This window comes from Xenopus laevis, chromosome 2L (assembly GCF_017654675.1).
Source record: "Xenopus laevis strain J_2021 chromosome 2L, Xenopus_laevis_v10.1, whole genome shotgun sequence".
Lineage (NCBI taxonomy): Eukaryota > Metazoa > Chordata > Amphibia > Anura > Pipidae > Xenopus > Xenopus laevis.
In genome coordinates, this window is record NC_054373.1 from 30,790,735 (window position 1) to 30,814,229 (window position 23,495).

At 39.4% G+C, this 23,495-nt stretch overlaps 1 protein-coding gene across 3 annotated transcripts in view; it reads right to left on the reverse strand.

Annotated features, from left to right (window-relative positions):
- Positions 1 to 23,495, reverse strand: part of abr.L (ABR, RhoGEF and GTPase activating protein L homeolog) — a 262,424-nt gene that overhangs the window by 149,874 nt on the left and 89,055 nt on the right. For all 3 annotated transcript variants that reach the window (XM_018244805.2, XM_041580866.1, NM_001086740.1), the window contains 1 exon segment: positions 12,402 to 12,586. In XM_018244805.2, coding sequence (XP_018100294.1) covers positions 12,402 to 12,586 — 185 coding nt within the window.

A 23,495-nucleotide genomic window follows, 5' to 3' on the forward strand; every position in this document is an offset into this window, starting at 1 on the left:
TGGCAACTCTAGCTACAAATGACCTGTGAAATATATTCTTTTAAACAGGGAAGGTATATAATCCATGCTTAGCGATGCCACATTGTGTTTTGTAACCCATAATGTTGTAAAATAGGAGCAAATGTGTGCTTTGGTTGTGTAGCTTGTGAGGTCAGCCAACTGTAGATGACAAGTGTTTTAAAAGCACAAAGGCTCGTTATGCAGAAAAAAATGTAATTTTACTACCTACCCCAGAAATGCAAGTATTGATGGAAAAAAAGATGGTGGCACTCTTACCGCAAAAGTCTTTATCGTAGAGATAAATCTGAAAACATCCCTGGAGCCAGGTAACATTCCCCTCAGGTTTGCACCATCGGATTCCCGAGCTTGTGTTTTATTATCCTCAGACGTTCTTCTCAGTATTTGTGGCCAGAGTCAGAATCGCAGCCCAACTGTTGTGCAATCAGTTGCGCATATTAAATCCCAACACCCCCTTGTGATGCTGCAACACTGATTTATGAGCGGGAACAGGTTTCACATGGGGAAGGAAGTGCTATAACGGGTCACGTTGGCGCCATGTTTGCGCCAATAGCAAGCTGTCCCGCAGCAATCATCGGCAAGGCCAAGGGGTATATTTATCAAAGAGTGAAGTTAATAGTGAAGTTCCGCCACTAGAGTGAAATTCCGCCACTCTCCATTCATTTCTATGGGATTTTTATAGGCGTATTTATCAAAGGGTGAACTTTCACTTTCACCCATTGATAAATACGCCTTTCAAAATCCCATAGAAATTAATTGAGAGCTGCGGAATTTCACTCTAGTGGCGGAACTTCACTCTTTGATAAATTTACCCCCAAGACTGGTGACATGCGCAGTGCGATGGGGGAACAGTTTTTTTTGCGCAAAACCATAGCAATCGATAGTGGTGGTGGGGGCAGGGTAAAAGACATTGTAGGGCCGTAGTTTGCGGACCCCTGATTTATAGCTTTCAAATTGAGGTCACTGACCCCATCTATAAACAAACATATAGTTATTGCTACCCTTTTATTACTTGTCATTCTATTCAGGGCCTCTCCTATTTATATCCCAGTCTCTAATTCAAATCATTACATGGTTGCTAGGGTCATTTGGACTCTAGCAACCTTATTGCTGTAATTGCAAACTGAAGAGAAAAAGCTAAATAAGTCAAAAACCACAAATAATAAAAAAAATTAAAACCAATTGCAAGTTGCCCCAGAACATCACTCTCAACATCATACTAAAAGTTAAAGAGGTGAACAACCTCTTTAAGAGTGTTCCACTCAGATGAACTCTTTCATCATTTTTGGCATTATACTTTGAAAAGCAACACAACATGCAAAATTTAAATATAGATCCATATGTAATTAAACCATGGATTTTTTTTTTAAAGAGGGCTTCCAAATCCTGCATCTGCTGGACAATATTTGCATAGCTTAAATCATAGAAAAAGCTAAGGGTATGAACTTTTCTATGCACCATAACCATAATAAGCACAAGCAGTACTTGTTCTATATCAATGAGTTCAGGACAAACTGTGAACACAGACAAAATCCATCATCTCCCAATTTCAGCATTCATTTCCCCTGAGGGATAACAGGAGCCTTCATCAGAGGTGCAGAAATTTTACGACTGTCTGATCACAACCGGCTAAAACTCAGCAGACTCTAAACCAGGGGTCCCCAACCTTTTTTTTTACCCATGAGCCACCTTCAATTATAAAAAGAGTTGAGGAGCAACACGAGCAGGAAAAAGGTTTCCGAGTGGTTCAAATAAGGGCTGTGATTGGCTATTGGTAGCCCCTATGACTGTGGACTGGCAGCCTACTGGAGATTCTGTCTGGCAGTACATCTGGTTTCTGTGCAACCAAAAATGGCCTCCAACCAGGAATTACAAAAATAAGCACCTGCTTTGAGGCCACTGGGAGCAACATCCAAGGGGTTGGAGACATGTTGCTCATGAGCCACTGGTTGGGGATCACTGCTATAGGCATTCAGGACTGTGATCACTTTAGTTGTAAGCAACAATGAACAAAACAATGGGTCTCACACTGTCATCTGACCATTTTGCTAACTGTCAGTAGATCAGATCTGAGCTGTTATTGGCCAATCTGGCCATCAGGTGTTTTAATGATACGCACTCTCATCAATCCAGTTTGCTCCGAATGGGAAGAAGTTCTCATATGTAACTGTGGAACAGGCTGCTTTCGAATTTGTACTTTAAAAATGTTAACTGTATATGTCTCTTCTTCAACAGCTATATTTAAGCCCTTGAGCTGATAATGGGATATATTATAGTCTAATGAAAGGAATGGTATCTTAAATAGGGCCTAGACATGAGTGGATCAAGGGGCGAGGACTGGATTAAGCCCTGACCAAATTACATATTTAGTTTGTGAAAAGTCGAAAAACTACTGCAGTATGTTAAACAAAATACAGTGAAACCTCAAACCTAAAACATCCCCTGATTTTAAATTTCCCTTCATTTTACATTGTTGTTTTGTGGACCCACCTATATATTATGCATAAAACATTTCCCTGATTTTCGATTTTCCATTTTTTTTCTAGTCCCCTGAAAAACATAAAATGGGGATTCTACTGTATTTGCAAATATTAATGCAGCATCATTTTATTTCACCAACTTTAAAGCGTAGGAACAACAGTAACTGTGTTGTGCAAAAGTTCAAGCACCCCAGTAAGTATTTAGTAAAACCCCCTTTGACAAAGATCCTAGCTTGTAAACACCTTTTTGTATCCAGCTAAAAGTGGCCATACACGGGCCAATAAAAGTAGCCGACTGACAGGGCCTGTGTATGGGGCCCTCAGAGAGGGCAGTGGTAACCGATATCTGGCCGAAAATCTGACAGATGTGGCTCAAGCAGGTTAATAAATCCTGCTGGGGCAATGAATGCAATGGTCCTCGGAAGTGGCGTAACTAGATGTTACTGGGCCCCACAGCAAGATAATTTTAGGGCCCCAACGTATCCAGAGGTTGTCCTGTTTTACCAATATATATATATATAGAGGAAGAATTAAATCAATTTATTCGGTGAACAGTCGCTGACGTTTCGGCTGATACGACAGCCTTTCTCAGAGAAAGGCTGTCGTATCAGCCGAAACGTCAGCGACTGTTCACCGAATAAATTGATTTATTTACACATAAGACCTGTGAGTGCGATCTTCAATTCTTCCTCTACATCCATTTCCTACAAGGACTGCACCCAGGCACCATTCGTGACTTTATCGTGAGTGCTGGCTTCTTCTCCTCACACTATATATATATATATATATATATATATATATATATATATATATATATATATATATATATATATATATATATATATATATATATATATATATATATATATATATATATATATATATATATATATATATATATATATATATATATATATATATATATATATATATATATATATATATATATATATATATATATATATATTAAAATTACTTATTAATTAGGGTCTCATTGGGCTCACCTGCAGCCGCACGGTCTGCTTCCTCTGTAGTTATTATGCCCCTGGTCCTCAACCGGACAGCCCCTGGCCCTTGGAGTGTTTACATGTCTTTACAGTCTTTTAATTCTTGTTGTAGAGATTTTTGCCATTCTTACTTACAGATCACTTCTAATTTTAAAATCTTCTTGTGCTTAGGATCGTTGTCTTGTTTTAAAGGAGACATTTTGTGTAAAAAATAAGAACATAGCATTATACTCATTTAGATACAGAAGAATTGTGCTTTAAAAAAAAGTAGTGTTTCAGGCTGATTTATTAAATATTTCTGCAAAAACCCTAATAATCCCTCCCTTTTCTTCCAGTTCCTGCTGACTGAATTCCCAGGCTGTGCAGGGAAGCCGGCAGCTCTCAGCTCACTGCACTGTAGGACAGGAACCAATCAGCAGCTAGCAGGACCTGATAGGGAACTGAAGTTTGTCTTTACTTGTGTGACTGGGTTGTGATTGGCTGTCCCCCTCCTACTGTGCTTCTGGCAGGGACCATTAGCACACGCCCACTCCCCATTTGAAAAGCAGACAGGGAACAGAGAACATCAATAGGGAGCTCCAATAAATTAAAATAAATTAATTTTTAGCAACATGTAAAAGCAACATCATATATTACTCATAATTGCCAACAAAATTAGGGTTTTTTAATTTATCCTTTAGGAGCCAGATCCCCTATTCAGCTTGACTGACTGGGGCTCGTTTATCAACACTGGGCAAATTTGCCCATGGGCAGTTACCTATAGCAACCAATCAGTGATTTGCTTTTTGAAGCCAGCTGTAAGAGTTGCTATGAGTTACTGCCCATTGGCAAATTCAGTGTTGATGACCCCCACTGTGTCACATTGGTATTCAGAATATGCTGATATTTAGGAGAAACCATTCTTCTTCTGTGCCTCTGGCTGCCACACAACCCCAAAAATGGATCCATGTTAGCAAGGTGGGTTTTTTTTGTATAGCTTTACCCTCCTTATTCAGTTGCCTAGAGGAGCCCATGGTTGTTGAGTGACAGTCCTGTATTTTCAGGGGATAACTCCTAATGGCTACTAAAGCCTAATGAGGTAATTAGAGTAAGGGACCTTGCAAGAACAGGGTTTATCACTGAACAAGACATAATTACTATTTTCTTTGTTCCTGTGTTTTAAACTTGGTGTAATAAAATGTAACGATGCATTAACATTTGTAGATATCTTGTTTTTAACACACCCATTCCTGCAGTTGCGTACTTTTCACTTTAAATTAAATCAATCTTAAATTTTAGTGACAAAAATCACAAAAAGTCACACGATTCCCTCCCGCCCCTAATTAGCATATGCAAGTTAGGATTCGGATTCGGTTCGGCCGGGTAGAATGATTCGGCCGAATCCGAATCCTGCTGAAAAAGGCCGAATCCCGAACTAATCGCGTATTCGGAGCATCCCTTATATTGTGAGTGGGTCCCTAAGCTCAGTAAGTGACAGCAGCACAGAGCATGTGCAGTGAATCAGCAGAAAAGAAGATGGGGAGCTACTGGGGCATCTTTGCAGACACAGATCTTTACTGCTAAAGGGCTGTGGTTGCCTTGGGCTGGTACAGAATTCCAAAACATAATGTACAACATTTCTAGCCTACTTCTACTAAAGCTTTAGTTCTCCTTTAAAGCAGTGGGGTCCTGCAGAGCTGAAATATCTTGTTATGGGCCCCAGCCTATTGTATCTCCAATCAGCCCTTTCTTATTTCCAACATTTCTTTATTTGAAAATGTTGCAAGGATGGGACCTGAATGTTGTTTTCTGGTGGATCTGGGGCAGTATCAGGTAGGTGTACGCACGACTTTTACGGACTAGTGATGAGCAGAATTTTTCGCAAAGTTTTGCCATGAAAATGATGCCCATAGACTCCAATGTGTGAAAAAAAATGATTGAGCGTCGAGATAAATTTGTTGCCCATAGACTTCAATGCATTTCACTGTGCATTCACGTTTCATTGTGAGATTCGCCCATCACTATTAGGGACCTTAAATTGTCCACTAGGATAGGATAGGTCCATTCTGTAATACTTTGCATTACAACTCTATACATCTATATATTTCATTTTAACCACAAAGAATAATTTGATCCAGAGGACTGGATCTGAAGCATCAGCAAAAACTACAGTAGTCTAAAATGAAATTGTTAGAAAAGCCTTTTACAGATACTGCTCATAAAATATGACCAGCACTACACTGAGCCAATCACAAATCATCACGGCTTATTCAGCAGAAATATATTTCTCTCTCCTTAAGCCTGCTACTCCTAATTGTTTTGCAGAAAGCTCATTAAGAGTAATTCAGTTTATAACCTAGCAATCCTTTTCTAATCTCAGCAGTTTTTTCTTCTTGTGGCAGAAAAAAAAGGGAGCTTCTGGCTGAGAAGCCAAGAGAATACGCTGCACAGACACGAAGCCCTTAAACTGTCAGTTCTAACTCCCGACAACCTTGGGCAGTTGCTAGCATATGTCATTTTCAGGAACTGGTTGGCTGCATGTGGACTGTGCTGTTAGCATATTATATAGAAGGTACTATAGAGGGGAAACATTACCACAATATCTCTATTTCATATAAACATAACCAGCATCGACCCTAAAAAATCAACAGATTCTATTAGACCCCCTTACCCCAACAAATCCTAGAAAAGATACCACTATTATGGGCTTTCAATAACCAAGGGGCTTGCCTAAAAAACTACCCTGTATCCCATGTAAACTGAATAAATCCAACAAAAACTGATTCAAAATGCTTCAGCACGGCCTGGGTGCTCCCTTCGTATCTGATGTTAATCCCTGTCTTTAAATATTTTATGCTGAGGGGGTGGAAAGACAACATATTTATAAAAAGCCAACACAATCTGCAGTGTTATAAAATAAATGCGGTAAAGAAGGTCCTGCCCAAATGAGCTCACAATCTTACAAAACTTGGCTGGCTAAAACCATTAAGACTCCTATCGTTCATACTAATATTAGTCAAGCCACTAGATACACCAGAGATCCCCAACCTTTTTTACCTATGAACCACATTCAAATGTAAAGAAAGTTGGAGAGCAACATAAGCATTAAAAAATTTCATGAGCTGTGATTGGCTATGGGTAGCCCCTATATGGACATGCAGCCTACAGGAGACTCTGTTTGGCAGTACGGCTGGTTTTTATGCAACCCAAACTTTCCTGCAAGCCTGGAATTCAAAAATAAACACCTGCTTTGAGGCCACTGGGAGTAACTCCAACAAGTTGGTCAGCAACATGTAGCTCATGAGCCACTGGTTGGGGATCACTTCTCGAGATACCCAACCTTTTTTACCAGAGAGTCACATTCAAATGTAAAAAAGTTGGAGAACAACACAAGCATGTAAAAAGTTCCTGATGATGTCAATTATGGGCTGTGATTGGTTCTTGGTAACCAATTGCGAACTGGCAGCCTACAGGAGGCTCTGGTTGGCAGTAAACAACAATTTTTACAAACAAAACTTGCCTCTAAGCCTGGAATTCAAAAATAAGTACCTGCTTTGAGGCCACTGGGAGCAACATCCAAGGGGTCAAAGAGCAACATGTTACTCACGAGGCACTGGTTGGGGATCACCGAGATACACCTTTAGAGAATCTCTGATTATAATGACTATACGTCCCTGCACCTAAAGACATGGCTGCAAGTTCAAGCTGAGGTTTCTGACAAATACTGGGAGTTAAAGTTTAATTTTAGGCAAAGGACAACTCCTTGGACATACCTTATGTATGCAAGAGGTGAGTTGCATATTCCGTTGTATCCATGTTTATGTGTGTTTTGTACACATCAATAATCAATAGATTTCCATTGACTGTCCCTATGGTTACACAATTTTTATATAATTCAGGATTAAAGATAGACAGATAGATGATAGATAAATAGATAGACAGATAGATGATAGATAAATAGATAGACAGATAGATGATAGATAGATAGATAGATAGATAGATAGATAGATAGATAGATAGACAGATAGATGACAGACAGACAGACAGATAGATGACAGACAGACAGACAGATAGATGACAGACAGACAGATGACAGACAGACAGACAGACAGATAGATAGATGATGATAGGTAAATTGATAGATAGATACAGTAGATAGATAGATACAATAGATAGATAGATAGATAGATAGATAGATAGATAGATAGATAGATAGATAGATAGATAGATAGATAGATAGATAGATAGATAGATAGATAGATAGATAGATAGATAGATAGATAGATAGATAGATACAGTAGATAGATAGATAGATACAGTAGATAGATAGATAGATAGATAGATAGACAGACAGACAGACAGACAGACAGACAGACAGACAGACAGACAGACAGACAGACAGACAGACAGACAGACAGACAGACAGACAGACAGACAGACAGACAGACAGATAGATAGATAGATAGATACAGTAGATAGATAGATAGATAGATAGATAGATAGATAGATAGATAGATAGATAGATAGATAGATAGATAGATAGATAGATAGATAGATAGATTTACATTTAATAAAAAGCATGTTTGAGAGCTACAGTCTCATTATTAGTGCAGTGACATTTTCATTTTCATTACTGTAGCCAACATCAATCAAATGCTATTAAATGCTGCATGATTCCTTGGTTTGGCTTTTTGCCACTATCTGTTTAAAAAATTCCAAAGGTTGCATCTTACGAATATGATCATAGCCAGAACGTCACTATCTTCACAACACATTTTATTTGATTGAGATTGAAAAGATACTGTCATCATTTAGAAGCCCTTCTGTATATCCTATTTGATCAAATGTGGGCTTTCAAGCAGTTGACCAGTTGCTAGAAGTTACAAGACAAGTAGCAAAATTATGATTAACAATGTAAACAGAGAAACAAACTACTTCCAGTTTCCAATTTCCTGCAGCAACAGACTGGGCTTCTTTTATGGTCATAAGATCTAGATATAGGCAGTCCTAAATGTGATAGGAAAAGAACCCATTATACAGATACACATTATCCAGAAAGCTCAGGATTATGGGAAGGTTTCCCATAGACTACATTTTAATCAGATAATTCAACATTTTAAAACATATTTCCTTTTTCTCTGTAATAATAAAACAGTACCTTGATCCCAACTACGGTAAGATATAATTCATCCTTATTGGAAACAAACCCATACTATTGGGGTTGTTTAATGTTTAAATCATTTTTACCAGTCTTAAGGCAGAAAGATCCCTTATCTGGAAAACCCCAGGTCCTGAGCATTCTGGATAACAGGTCTCAAACCTGTACTTAGATGTCATGTTGTTTACTGAGTAGGAAAAAAGCTTAAAGATGTATTTGCAAGTCCATGAATGAGAATCCATTTTTACATGCCAAATATCAGCATAATATTTAGCATTTAAAGAACATACCTGAAATTGTTATCCATCTCAGGTCATTTTGCCTGGTCGTGTTCTTTCAGAAAGAGCCAGCACTTTAGGACGGAACTGCTTTCTGGCAGGCTGTTGTCTCTCCTACTTAATGCAACTGAATGTGTCGCAGTGGGACCTGGATTTTACTATTGAGTGCTGTTCTTAGATCTATCAGGCAGCTGTTATCTTGTGTTAGGGAGCTGCTATCTGGTTACCTTCCCATTGTTCTGCTGATGGGCTGCTGGGGGGGGGGAAGGGGGAAGGTGATACCACTCCAACTTGCAGTACAGCATTAAAGAGTGATTGAAGTTTATCAGGGCACAAGTGACATAACTGGGGCAGCTGGGAAACTGACAATATGTCTAGCCCCATGTCAGATATTCAAATTAAATATAAATAAAATCTGTTTGCTCTTTTGAGAAACTAATTACAGTGCAAAATTCTGCTGGAGCAGCACTGTTAACTGATGCGTTTTGATAAGTGGTGAAAAGTTTTTATGGAAAAAAAAACTCTAAATGTCCAGTTGCCTTTGACTTAAAGGAACAGTAACACCAAAAGTAAGTGTTTAAAAGGAATGGCAGTATAATGTACTGTTGCTCTGCACTGTAAAGCTGGTGTGCATAAAAACACTGAAGTTTATATAAACTAGCTGCTGTGTAGCCATGGGGGCAGCCATTCAAGCACAAGATACACAGTTGGTAACAGAATCCCATTGTATGCTACAGAGCTTACCTGTTTTCTGCTATGTAACGCGTGCCTTTTTTCCTTTTCCCAGCTTGACTGGCTGCTCCCATGGCTACACAGCAGCTTGTTTATATAAACTATAGTAGTGTTTCTGAAGCAAATACACTACATGATATTGTCATCATTTGTAAACACTTTCAGTTTTTGCTGTTATTGTTAATTTAATTCTACTAGATACTGTATCTATCCTGAATAAATTAGAATTTTCATATACCACCATTAATGTGGACATGGTTTAAAAACAGGGAGTGGTCAACACTGGTTACTGGCTCTCCACCATATAGGCCAGAAAAATTCCGGCCCTCTGTATCACAGAAGTTGGACAGCAGTGAGCTACGGAATGGTTTTTGTCTATATTGAGCTCCAAGGGTCCGGAATGGTTTGCTGTCGTTATGTGACTGCCTACTATGAGGACAGCTACTGAACACCATGGGATACATATTTGAAAAGAATCATTATCTAATGAGTAGCCCTCACTTGTATTTTCATACTGGTGTTTTTCACAACTGGCTTGTCACTCATTAGTGTATATTTAAAGGAACAGTTTGCTAGAACTATATGTATCTGTGCAAACTATTTTTTGTTTCTTTGCACTTACCGTTTAGATTATTAGCATTATTCATTTACTGCTACAGTAAATGTGGTTTGGTAGAAAGTCCTTATTACTGCACCAATCAAATAATTAATTTCTGCCTCCCTCCCATACTGCTTTTCATGATCAGTGATTTGGGAGAGGCAACCCAAGAGGGGGATATGGATAAAAGGTTACAATAGACACAGTGTTCACAACTAGAGCCTGAAGGGTTATGTACTGCACTCCAGTGACTTCACTATCATTGTTAGAGCACCATTTCTGGACTCTCCCAAACTAAAAAAATCACATGGCTCAAATAGCAAGAAAAATGGATGTATAATAATGACAGTTATTAGAATGACAGTTTTTACAATAGAAAGAAAAGAGCTCAGCAATACAAATGGAGGCAAGCAATGCTGGCTTTAGAGATGGCATTTAGCTCAGAACCTGCAAAGTAATCCTTGGATTTGTCCCTGTGATCTTGCTTTAAGTGCAAAACAAGTAAATGTTGCATTCCACATTGATAGTGAAGATAAGCCAAAGTATCTTGCCTGGTTTCCCTCTGCAACCCGATCAGCACAATTCTAATACACAATACCATCACCTTGAATAAAAGCATTTTTAAACTTTTATGCAGTTCAAACAAAGGTGAAGTAGAAGAAAGCTTAATGGCTATTGTTTAAAAGATTTTATGTTTTTAACAATTTATATTTCATAGTACCAATAAGAATTTAAGCCCAAGAGGTCATATTTTATATATAATAGTTACATTATCTATATAATAGTTTGATCCAAATGCCTTCTGATCTGAAGTTGTCACCTGCGGAAGTTACTATACAGATTTCATTTCTGCCTTCCCATCTCCCCTTTATTCTGTTGTCACCATCAACTGATCACTTTGCTGACCTTCATGTAATATAGGCGTCTGCCACTGAAATAAATGCCAGTCAGATCTCTATCAAGCCTGACCATCCCTCACAGAATACCCAGGCAACAAGAAAGGCAAAATGCAGAGTTAATGGATGGAAAAATACCCAAGTGAGAAATGTATTTGCCTTGACAGTTCCACTATTCTAGTCAACAAAGTTTGTAACACTATCCACATAGCACCTTGTAGTTGATATTTATTTTACATATCACACTTCCACTGCAATGATTTCTACTGGGATCAGCATAATAAACACACTGTCTCTATGAAGGCTTCACACGTTCATTGCTGTTATGCTGCACCTCAATCTGGCAGGGTGGAGAGGGTTAAAAAGTTCAGTACCAGGACAGGTTTTAAAGAAATCCTCCACTATAATTAAGCAGTATATTATTACTAGTAGTTATAATTAACCAGGTTACTTCCAGAAGTGACAAGATCCTTCCTATATACCATGTTGCACACACTCCCTCATTAGACGCCCCAAAACACCCAGCTGACCATGTCAAAGATGAAGTTATGTCTGAATGCTTCTCTTGAAATATCATTTGTTAAAGGGGAACTATCGTGAAAATTAAAATGTAATATTAGCGTCAGCATACTGAAATAAGAAACTTTCTAAATACAATTAATTAAAACTTCTGCACTGTTTCTGAAATAATCAAGTTTATCTTCATTATCTCTCAGCGTCTGTTTCTCTTCATTCTGTCTTCATTCAGGAGTTGGGTGTCAGATGAATGATCCAATATATCTTATAGGGGGCTCCTTTTGCCTAGATTCTAGAAGATGTATTAGAACTCACTCTATTAAAATCCCAAGCAATCTTGTCTCTCTACATGCAGAATTTGTACAAAAGGCATTTATTGTGTTAGATTGTGTTTGTACTGGAATCAGTTATTTGAGTGAGCTTTAATACATCTGCTAGGAAAGGAAGCCCCCCTATAAAATATATTGGATTATTCATCTGACACCCAACGGCTACATGAAGACAGAATAAAGAGAAACAGATGCTGAGACTGATAGTGAATAGAAACTTGATTATTTCAGAAACAATGCAGAATATTTAATTGATTCTATTTAAAATGTTTATTATTTCAGCATGAGGAAGCTTATATTAAATTAATATATTAGCTATAATAAGAAATTACCAGAGGCTTCCCAGACTCAGGGGAGTATCCATGAACTAAAACAAATTGTAGAGCATTTTATGCAAAGCAAGTACTTACCCCAGGCAGCAGCACCTCTGTTGGAGTTGGTGAGACCCCATCCACACTATCCTGGCTCCTGGCACTGAGCTGAGGAGACATGGTGGGTGACTCGTCAATGTAGGGCATAGTTTCAGAGCCTTCACGTGAGTTTTTGTGTTCTTCATTGCCTTCGGCATCATATCCATCCGTGCCGTAGTTAAAATCTGTGACAAGGAACAAGAAAGGCCGTTGAGTTCCTTCAATAAGGGCTGCCAGGGAGGAGGGATACAGCTTGTGTCTGGGGGTCATGTTGGCATCTGCACTCCTTAGCGGGGCAAGGGATGGAAAGAATTTGGAAATAAAGGAAAATAAATGAAAGTGAAAAAAGGAAACATATAATAAGAAAGATGGACTACTGGAGAGATGGTAAAAAAAAAGGCAACGAAGGTGGTGTCAGCGATGAAATGTGAGAACTTGGAGTAGAGAGAGAGTAGAGAGGGATTAGAGAGTGAGGAAAGAGAAAGGCAGAAAGTGCTGAAGAAAATGGGGATAGAATCAGGAATCACAGAGGGGAAAATAAAACCTATGGAAAAGGGAATGAGAAAGTAAAAGAATGAAAGCCTGAAAGGGGCAGAGTCTGACGCAAGAAGTAAAGGAGCCGCTCCCGCTGATAAATGCAGATTAAAAAGGAAAATTGGCCACCGCTATAAACACAGCAAAACTAGGACTATAGGATTAGGGAAAGCCTGGTAAGCTTGCAAAAACAGGAAAATCAGCGGCTGTCCACAGATGACAGCATCAGAGCTATTCCGGGCCCTGCGAGTTGCCTCCTTCTCTGAGTCACAGGGAGACAGAAAGGGGGGCGAGGGGGCTCACGCTTTTCCATTTTCAAGCACAAGTTCTTGCACTAATACAATTTCTATTCCATGAATCCAAAATGGGAACATTAACCTTTAAGGAATATTATTACAGACTTTTTTTTCACCAGCTATTTTATGTTTTTAAGATTTAAAACCATCATGGGTCTAAACCCCTGGTACTGGCATCACCATGGCAACCTTCAATGCAGGATTTTTAGCAAATGGGCAGAGACTTTCAAAGTACTAATCAGTTATTGTGAAGAGTGGGTTTCTCCAGCGCGCGGGGAATGGACACACAGACTGCAGCAAGAGAAAGACAAACAGGTAAGAGGAGTAGTTACCAGGCTTCTTACATACTGCCCAAAAGTCTCACTCTCATTCAGGCCATCAGCAAACTCACTGGATTTATGTTCTACTAATGACTTGATATGGATTTGAAAATAAACAAAAATGGGAGACAGAGCAAAAGTGTCCTAGAGGCTCAATCCAGCTGTTTCCAGAATAAAGACTGGGTCAGGATTCGGCCTTTTTCAGCAGGATTGTGATTCAGCCGAATCCTAATTTGCATATGCAAACTAGGGCAGGAAGGAAATCGTAACTTTTTGTCACAAAAAAAATGTTTTTTTCCACTTCTTCCCTTCCTGTCCCTAATTTGCAAATGCAAATTCACATTCAGTATTCGGTCGAATCGTTCATGAATTCGGGGATTCGGCCGAATCCGAAATAGTGGATTCAGTGCATCCCTACTCCAGACACTGAATGATGGCTTCTGGGTACTGACGGGTAACCAGGCCCGGATTTGTGGAAATGCCACCTAGGCCCGGGCCTAGGGCAGCAGGATTTTAGGGGGGCGGCATGCTGCCCAACCACACCCACATTGGTTCAAAAACCCTGGGGATGTGCTGGAGATACAATAATTTTTTCAATTTCCCCATTCATGATGAAAATTTGCACGAATAAAGGGGAGGGGACTGGGGCGACGAACGGCAGTGGGCCTAGGGGTGCCCTCTATGTAAATCCGGCTCTGCGGGTAACAAACAGCTGGGGTGTCAAAGGCAAGTAGATATTATTCTATTCCTAAGGGTAAGGCCACACAAGGAGATTCGGGGAGATTTTGTCGCCTGGCGACTAATTGCCTCGTCTTTTGAGCGACTATCTCCCCGAACTGCCTCAGCGTTTTTCCCCACAGGTTGCAATGAAAAGTCGCCTGCGCTAATGCACACGCGGCGATGCGTTTTCAGTAGTCATCCAAAGTTGCCTCAGTGAGGGGAAAAACGCTGAGTCAGTTCGGGGAGATAGTCGCTCAAAAGACACAAAAGCAAAATACACTTTTTCCCTTTCGGTCTCTAATTTGCATATGCAAATTCGGATTCAGTCTTCGGCCGAATATTTCATTAAGGATTCGCGGATTCGGCCGTATCCGAAATAGTGTATTCGGTGCATCCCTATGCCAGACACAGAATAATGGTTTCTGGGTACTGAAAGGTAACAAATAGCTGGGGTGTCAAAGGTAAGTAGACATTATCCTATGTTTGTTAAGATTCTCATTCATCCAGGTCATGGTATATCTATAGAAATAAGTCAAATCAAATGGACTTGCTGTGTTTTTTTTTTTTTTTCTCTTGAAGACGTTTCACCACTCACTAGATAACTGGCGAAACGTCTTCAAGGAAAAAAAAAAAACACAGCAAGTCCAGTTCATTTGACTTGTGGCGCATTTTCCCCTTCCCATCCCTAATTTGCATATGCAAATTCGGATTCAGTATTCTGCCGAATCTTTCATGAAGTATTTGGGGATTCGGCCAAATCTGAAAAAGTGGATTTGCTGCCCTATTCCAGACAATGAATGATGGCTTCTGGAGGGTAACAAACAGCTGGGGTGTCAAAGGTAAGTAGACATCATGTAATTCCTGAGTGTTCATTAGACATTTATTAAGTGGCACAACAGCAAAATACATTGGCTGAAAATACCATATTTTTCTTTTGCAAAGGGCACTATTGTTTCCCAGCACTGCAGTGTAATAGCACCTGATAGTGTATAAAGCAAATCATTGCTACGTTACAGCAGGGGGGTTCTAGGTTTGTTTGCAGCAAAGGTGTTTTCAGAGTGGGTTTCTTCATGGTACCCCAGTTTCCTCCCACATTCCAATAACACCTGCTAAAAATGACCATGGTTGGTATTCAAGTATTCAATTTGCCCAGCCTAGAATACAGCAGCTCCTACACAGAACAACCTATAGTCATATACAGTGGCCTAACTATAATACAGCAGACTATGGAGGGGCCTTGGGGTCTGTTGTACTTTGTATCCTATTTCAAGTAGGGATGCACCAGATCCACTATTTTGGATTCGGCCGAACCCCCAAATCCATTGCGAAAGATTTGGCCGAATACCGAACCCAAATGCTAATTTGCATATGCAAATTAGGGGTGGGAAGGGGAAAACATTTTTTACTTCCTTGCTTTGTGACAAAAAGTCAAAAGCAAATTAGGATTCGGTTCGGCCAGGCAGAAGGATTCAGCCGACTCCGAATCCTGCTGAAAAATGCCGAATCCTAAACCGAATCCTGGATTCAGTGCATCCCTAATTTCCAGTCTCCCAGTACAAACAGAGGGTGGGCTTCATTGAGAAAATACGGTGGAATTAAAGATTTCTTTTGCATGGCGGCTCAGTGCCACTGGCCATATCAGCATTTATAGCCATTTACAGTAATAAATCAACCTAAAAAGACTAGAAGGCCTAGTAATATTTAGGACAGAGGTGCCCAAAAGGTAGATTGGGATCTACCAGTAGACCTTTAGCTGGTGATCAGCTGGTTTCATCCAGTTATTTATTATGGTACCATTACATAGAAATAGTTGTTTGTTGTTAAATATAGCAATATACATTTTCCTATTAATCAATATTTAAGTAATATTTTCCATAGAGCAGAAGGCTAACAATCAGTCACGTAACTAGAGGGGGGCGGGCCCTGGCGCGGGACACGCTGCCGGGCCCCCCGCCCCCCTCTGTACACCCGGAACCGCCCGGGAATCGTGGCGCGTGAGCTGCAGGGGGGCCCTGAGGGGGTGCGGCCCCTGGCCCAATCGCACCCCCTGCTCCCCCGGTAGTTACGCCACTGCTAACAATACTATTATGGATGTAGATCATAATGGGACAACATCCCTGATTTAGGGTATATCCACCTTGAAGAAATGTTAGGCCAAGAATATCTAATGCCAATGTTATAGTTTTTTCAAAATGCATGTAAGGATGAAGCACAACAATTTTTCAGCAGTTTTGCTTGATCACATTTATTTGCAGAAATTCAAAGCACAAGCTTTCGGGCACAACCCCTTCCTCAGGTGCAATGGTTTTTTATTTACAAGATTCTCCGCCAATTATTATTTTTGTTTAGCGAAAGAAAGAAAATGTGATTCTAAAAATACAGTCATTACATATTTTCAGCGCAGTAGAGCGAGTGAATTAATCCTTTGACTCCAATGCCTCCGTTTATGGTACCTCTGACTCCTCTGTTTTTAATGTAGCAATGTATTTTCAATGTTGATTTAAGGACAAAATGCTAGGCATTTTATCACTGCCAAAGCTCAGCAATATTAAAGCTACATGAAGAGGGTGTCTGCTTTTGGGAACAAAACAAAGTACCACTGGCTAAAAAGCTGACACATTACCCTATTGGCCATCCAAGTCAGTGCCAACATTAATGAGGCTACTGTTCAAGTCTGGGACTAAATCTATAACTAAGCCTATGTCATTGTGGCTTTTTATTTATTAAAGAAACTACAGGTATAGGATCAGTGATCCGGAAACCCGTGATCCAGAAATCTCTGAATTACGGAAAGGCCATCTCCCATAGACTCAGTTTTATCCAAATAATCCACATTTTTCTCTGTAATAATAAAAGAGTACAGGTATAGGATCCGTTATCTGGAAACCTGTTATTCAGAAATCTCTGAATTATGGATAGTCCATCTCCCATAGACTCCATTTTATCCAAAAAAAATCTAAATTTTAAAAATAATTTCCTTTTTCTCTGTAATAATAAAACAGTACAATGTACTTTATCCAAATTAAGATATAATTAATCCTTATTAGAAGCAAAACCTGAATATTTAACGTATACATGATTTTCGAGTAGACTTAAGGTATAAAGATCCAAATTAAGATCCGGAAAACCCCAGGTCCCGAGCATTCTGTATAACAGGTCCCATACCTGCAGCTTGTACTTGATCCCAACTAAGGTATAATTAATGCAAAAGCAAAAATAAAAAACAGCCTATTGAATTTATTTAATGTTTACATAATTTTCTAATACAGGTATAGGATCCCTTATCTGGAAACCCGATATCCAGAATGCTCCGAATTACGGAATGGCTGTCTCCCATAGAATCCATTTTATCCAAATAATCCAAATTTTTTAAAATGATTTCCTTTTTCTCTGTAATAATAAAATAGCACCTTGTGCTTGATCCAAACTAAGATATAATTAATCCTTATTTGAAGCAAAACCAGCCTATTGGGTTTATTTAATGTTTTAATGACTTTCTAGTAGACTTAAGGCATGAAGACCCAAATTACGGAAAGATCCATTATCTGGAAAACCCCAGGTCCCGAGCATTCTGGATAACAGGTCCCACACCTGTACAAACATTCCTTAAACACAAAGTTTAAATAAAAGACAAAAATGAAAACAATAAGGTTATAATAGATCAGCTGGGCACTAGAGAAAAAAACTACTCACTGGGCTTTATCCTTACAGCAGAGAAGAACTTTATAATGACTATTACATGTGAAATAAAACATTGTAGCATATTGAATTTTTTTCCATTACCATTTAAATTATTAGGAGTTGGAGTCCGTACATTTTTGCCAACTCCTATTCCAGGTACATAAAATTGGCCAGACTCCGACTCCACAGCTCTAGTTTTAAGCGACTTGTAAATGCAGTTTATCTATGCCAAGTATAAATTGCAAATGACAAGAAATGCAACATTTGTGCAATATAATTCCTACCATTTCTAACCATTCAATGGATGGCTAGGAGCTCAGCTGTAACTGCCACATCGTCCTGCTGTTTTAACAAAGAAGTTAGAAAAAAAAATCTAAAACAGAAGTACTCGGCTCACAATATTAGTGTTACCCAGCAGCTAGCCCACAGTCTCCTAGTGACTACATTCAGTGTTTCCAGTAGCCAGAGCCAAGCCTACCATTGCCAATAAAACCACTCATGTTAGCTACATATTTCTCAGAGTCCAGATGATCACACTCATTCTCTAAAACGCACAGTAATCGCACTAATAGCCACTAACACAGGGCTTACAAAGGAACAGTGTTTCCTGCCAGAAAAGTGTCATTCTAGAACACAAGGCCTAAAAGAAACACAATCCCTTCACTGCTTGACTTCAGCTTGCCAAGCACTTAAATAAAACTACCGAACTCCTCGTTATGAGCAACCACGGTTTACGGGAGTTAGGCATTTATAGAGAACTTCAACGCAATTCCTTCTAAAAAGGGTAACAATGTTCTGTTTTTCAACCAAAGGGCAATAAATTCAGATCCTAATGAAACGTGTTCGATCTAATTTGAATGTTACCAAAATCTAAAATACTTTATAGGGGAGAAGATATATAAAAAATAACTATGGGCATGGGATCCCATACCCAAAAAGCTCTCCCATAGAGTCTATTTGAAAAAAAATCTTTTTCAATTAATTTTTACTCCGTATCAAGGTTTTACAACCTCTCATTCAAGTCTGACTGGCAAACAAGCAGATCTTTTTCAGCCATTTAAAAGGTGGGCCAAACTGGACTTCAGCGAATATTAACCCTTTGGACAAAACTTGGCCCACAGAGGGAAACATGGGAAATTTTTTTTTTTTTTATGATGAATCAGTTAATAGTGCTGCTCCAGCAGAATTCTGCACTGAAATCCATTTCTCAAAAGAGCAAACAGATTTTTTTATATTCAATTTTGAAATCTGACATGGGGCTAGACATATTGTCAATTTCCCAGCTGCCCCAAGTCATGTGACTTGTGCTCTGATAAACTTCAATCACTCTTTACTGCTGTACTGCAAATTGGAGTGATATCACCCCCCCTCCCTTCCCCCCCCCCCCCAGCAGCCAAACAAAAGAACAATGGGAAGGTAACCAGATAACAGCTCCCTAACACAAGATAACAGCTGCCTGGTAGATCTAAGAACAACACTCAATAGAAAAAACCCATGTCTCACTGAGACACATTCAGTTACATTGGGAAGGAAAAACAGCAGCCTGCCAGAAAGCAGGCGCAAGTCACATGACCAGGGGCCGCTGGGAAATTGACAAAATGTCTAGCCCCATGTCAGATTTCAAAAATGAATATAAAAAAATCTGTTTGCTCTTTTGAGAAATGGATTTCACTGCAGAATTCTGCTGGAGTAGCGCTATTAACTGATGCGTTTTGAAAAAAACATGTTTTCCGATAACAGGATCCCTTTAAAGGAGTTGTTCACCTTTGAGTAAACTTTTAGGGGCCGATTCACTAAGCTCGAGTGAAGGATTCGAATGAAAAATACTTAGAATTTCGAAGTATTTTTTGGGTACTTCGACCATCGACTACGACCTTCGACTTCGATTCGAACGAAAAATCGTTCGACTATTCGACCATTCGATAGTCTAAGTACTTTCCCTTTAAAAAAAACTTCGACCCCCTACTTCGGCAGATAAAACCTACCGAAGTCAATGTTAGCCTATGGGGAAGGTCCCCATAGGCTTGCTAAACTTTTTTTGATCGAAGGATTTTCCTTCGATCGTTGGATTAAAATCCTTCGAATCGATTCGTTCGATTCGAAGGATTTAATCGTTCGATCGAACGAAAAATCCTTCGATCGATCGAACGAACGTTTAGCGCTAAATCCTTCAACTTCGATATTCGAAGTCGAAGGATTTCAATTCGAGGGTCGAATTTCGAAGTATTTTTTACTTCGAAATTCGACCCTTAGTGAATCTGCCCCTTAGTATGATGTAGAGAGTGATATTCTCAGACAATCTTCAATTGATTTTCATTTTATTATTTGTGTTTTTTTTTTTTGTTATTTACTCTTTTATTCAGCAGTTCTAAAGTTTGCATAAGTAAGAGACTGGAATATGAATAGGAGAGGCCTGTATAGAAGACGAGTAATAAAAAGCAGCAATAACAATACAATTGTAGTCTTACAGAGCATTTGCCTTTAGATGGGGTCAGTGAACCCCATTTGAATGAGTCAGAAGAAGAAGGCAAATAATTAAAAAAAACTATTAAAGAAATACATATTTTAGACCAATTGGAAAGTTGCTTAGAACTGGCTATTCTATAACATTCTAAAAGTTATTTTAAAGGTGAACAACACCTTTAATTAAATGTGGTCAGCTGAAAACCGCATGAAGTATGTGGAATCTTCCATCCGGCCTGACTTGTAACTAGCCTTCTATCTTTTGGGAAAGGCACAGATATATAGGTTGCCTAGTCAGGTAGGCAAAATTGGCAACCAATAGCTACCAGGAAATGGGCACCTCTACTATACAGTGCAACTTTGTGTTACAAATCTGAGAGACTACAACAACCAATGCATTGCTACTACTATAATCGAAGGGAATCTCAATAAAGCTGGCCATATAATTAAGAGTGCCTCATTTGGTGACTGGATCACACGGAATCCTGTGCAGACCAATTAAGAGTTCCATTTACATATCCCAATGTGGTTCTTGCTCAACAGGAGCTTTCAGTTAGTCCAAACAATATCTGGCCAACACACAACCTTTTAGACGACTGCTTAGTCAGGAATGGTCAAATTAGCAGTAAGTGGGGGTCATTTATTCAGTAACCCATGGCAACCAATCAGATTGCTGCATTCATACTCCTACTTGCATATGGCTTCAAAAATCTTATCACTGATTGGTTGCTATAGGTAACTGTCCATGGGCAAATTTGCCCAGTCTTGATAAATGAGCCCCAGTTTGTATAGCCAAATGCATTTGTTGCAGTTTCATTTGACATCACAGGTTTATGTTACAAACGGATTCTGCTTCCCTTGGAAATAAAATAAGATAAACTACATTGCAGTTATTTGAAAATGATGCATTCACTTTGCTTTCTAAAAAAAAAAAAAAAAATCCTATGGCCAGTATGAGCGAAACAGGCCCTTATTTCCATAATGTTTTGGATGTGGGTGGGGAAAAACATATTTGGTCCTACTTGCATAGCTTATCATTCTGCATTGTTTGGATCTTTAGCAACTTTATGTGTTCATGCTTTTTAAATGTATCACTCCACAAGCAAAAATAATTAAGCTGTACTTAGCCAAACACGGCAGATTACACTGAAAAAAATTAAAACCTGTTTGGCGATTCCTTGGGACTAGATCTTTTCCCTTGTGAAATGACAGGCCATAGATACCTTAAGCTGGTATGTGCAATACCTCCCAGAGCACTTTCCCCACTCATCTCTCGTGTACCTACTTTCCATAACTGATCAGCGCTTATTTGCATAATTAATGACTAGTAAAAGCAGTATGCACATAGAAAGCCAGAGAATAACGTGCCTTTCAATCAATAGATTTTCCAGTCTCAGAGCAGAATGGAAAATGATATAGGTCCCAGGCAGTGCCACATCATGTGATTAATGGAATGTTCTATAATCTGTTTGTATTTTCATCCATATACAACAAGCAAAGGATTACTAAATATAATTTTTCATGAAGACAATCCATACCTCCCAACATTTTTGAAATTGAAAGAGGGACAAAAACATTTGGTGTGGCGAAAAATGTGTTTACCATGCCCATTTTTGTGGCCAAGCCCTGAATTACCATGTCCATTTAACAAAATTTGGCAGGTTATGAAAGTTTGAACACATTTCTGTGTTTTTTTATAGGTTATTACAGTTTTGCTAATGAAGGTGAATTGAAAGCTGCGCGTCTAAGTTCTCCCAAGAGACCTGCTTATCTTATTTGTTACAAAAGTATCTATTCTGGGCTTTCTGGCAAAAGCCAATTAAGTTAGAAACATTGTTTCTTTTTCTGGAAAGTTTGGACATTTTAGTAACAATCCGGGACTGCGGGCTGAGCTGTCAAAATCGCGACTGTCCCGCTAAAATGGGACAGTTGGGAGGTATGGACAATGTATATATCATAGGCTACCAGTAGCACACACCAATCCGTATGCCAAATTATCCAACTAGACTATCCTGCTGAAGAAAGGCATTTCCCCTAAAGTGACTAGTGTCCACAAGGGATGAATAGAACTTGTTGGGACTCCTGCTGCAACTAAAGGTGGCCATAGATGGACCATCGGTTTCAGGAAAGATCTTTGTTTCAATACACACGTGTAGAGCTGAATCTTCAGCTATACAGATACAAACAATAGAATTCTACAAGTATCTGATGATTCAGCACTAACAAAGCACGATGTTTGGGTACCTTCAAAGTTGCCCGATCAAAATTTTCCAGCCAGCCAGAATGACAAGACGACCGATATCCAAGTCTTCTGCACATATCGGTCGGCTCTTCTCCCACCATACACGCACCAATACTCTATGAAAATTAGTTTCATACAATATTTTTGGTGCGTCTATGGCCAGCTTTAGGCTGAAATGACTTCCAGCTGCTTATGGTAAGACTATCATAGCAAAAACTATGTTCTCTAAGAATTGGATACACTCAATACCGTAACTAGAGTGGGGCGGGCCCTGGTGCGTGACACGCAGCCGGGCCCCCACCCCCCTCCGTACGGCCCACATTTCAGTGGCGCGCGGCTGCCGGGGGGCCCTGAGGGGGTGCGGGCTCTGGCCCGATCACACACCCTGCTCCCCTGGTAGTTCCGCCACTGGATACAGTTTGAGAAAAGTTCTGGTGAGAAATCTCACCCATTTCCCTAAAGCTGTTAATTCATCTTAATAACCTACAATACCATATAGGAGCCACAAGACTACAGTAACCTGCAGTCTCGCATATGAGGTTCATGAAAATTTCAGACCATGTGTGATACAGATCAGAAGACATGGAACAATGACAATGCCCATCATAGCACTCAGGGATGCAAGTGAAATACAGTATATAAAGAATTACTGCACCCAAGGGCTCAGTACATAATACTGGCACAGATACTGTGTTTTACTTGTATTGTATGTACTCCCATGATTATTTCATGCCTAGCTGTTACCCTGGGTAAATGGCCCTAATTTTTTACTTACCCCTTGGTGCAGATTCTGTCCAGTGGAGTTCACGGGCGCCATTTTCATCTCTTCGGTAATCTT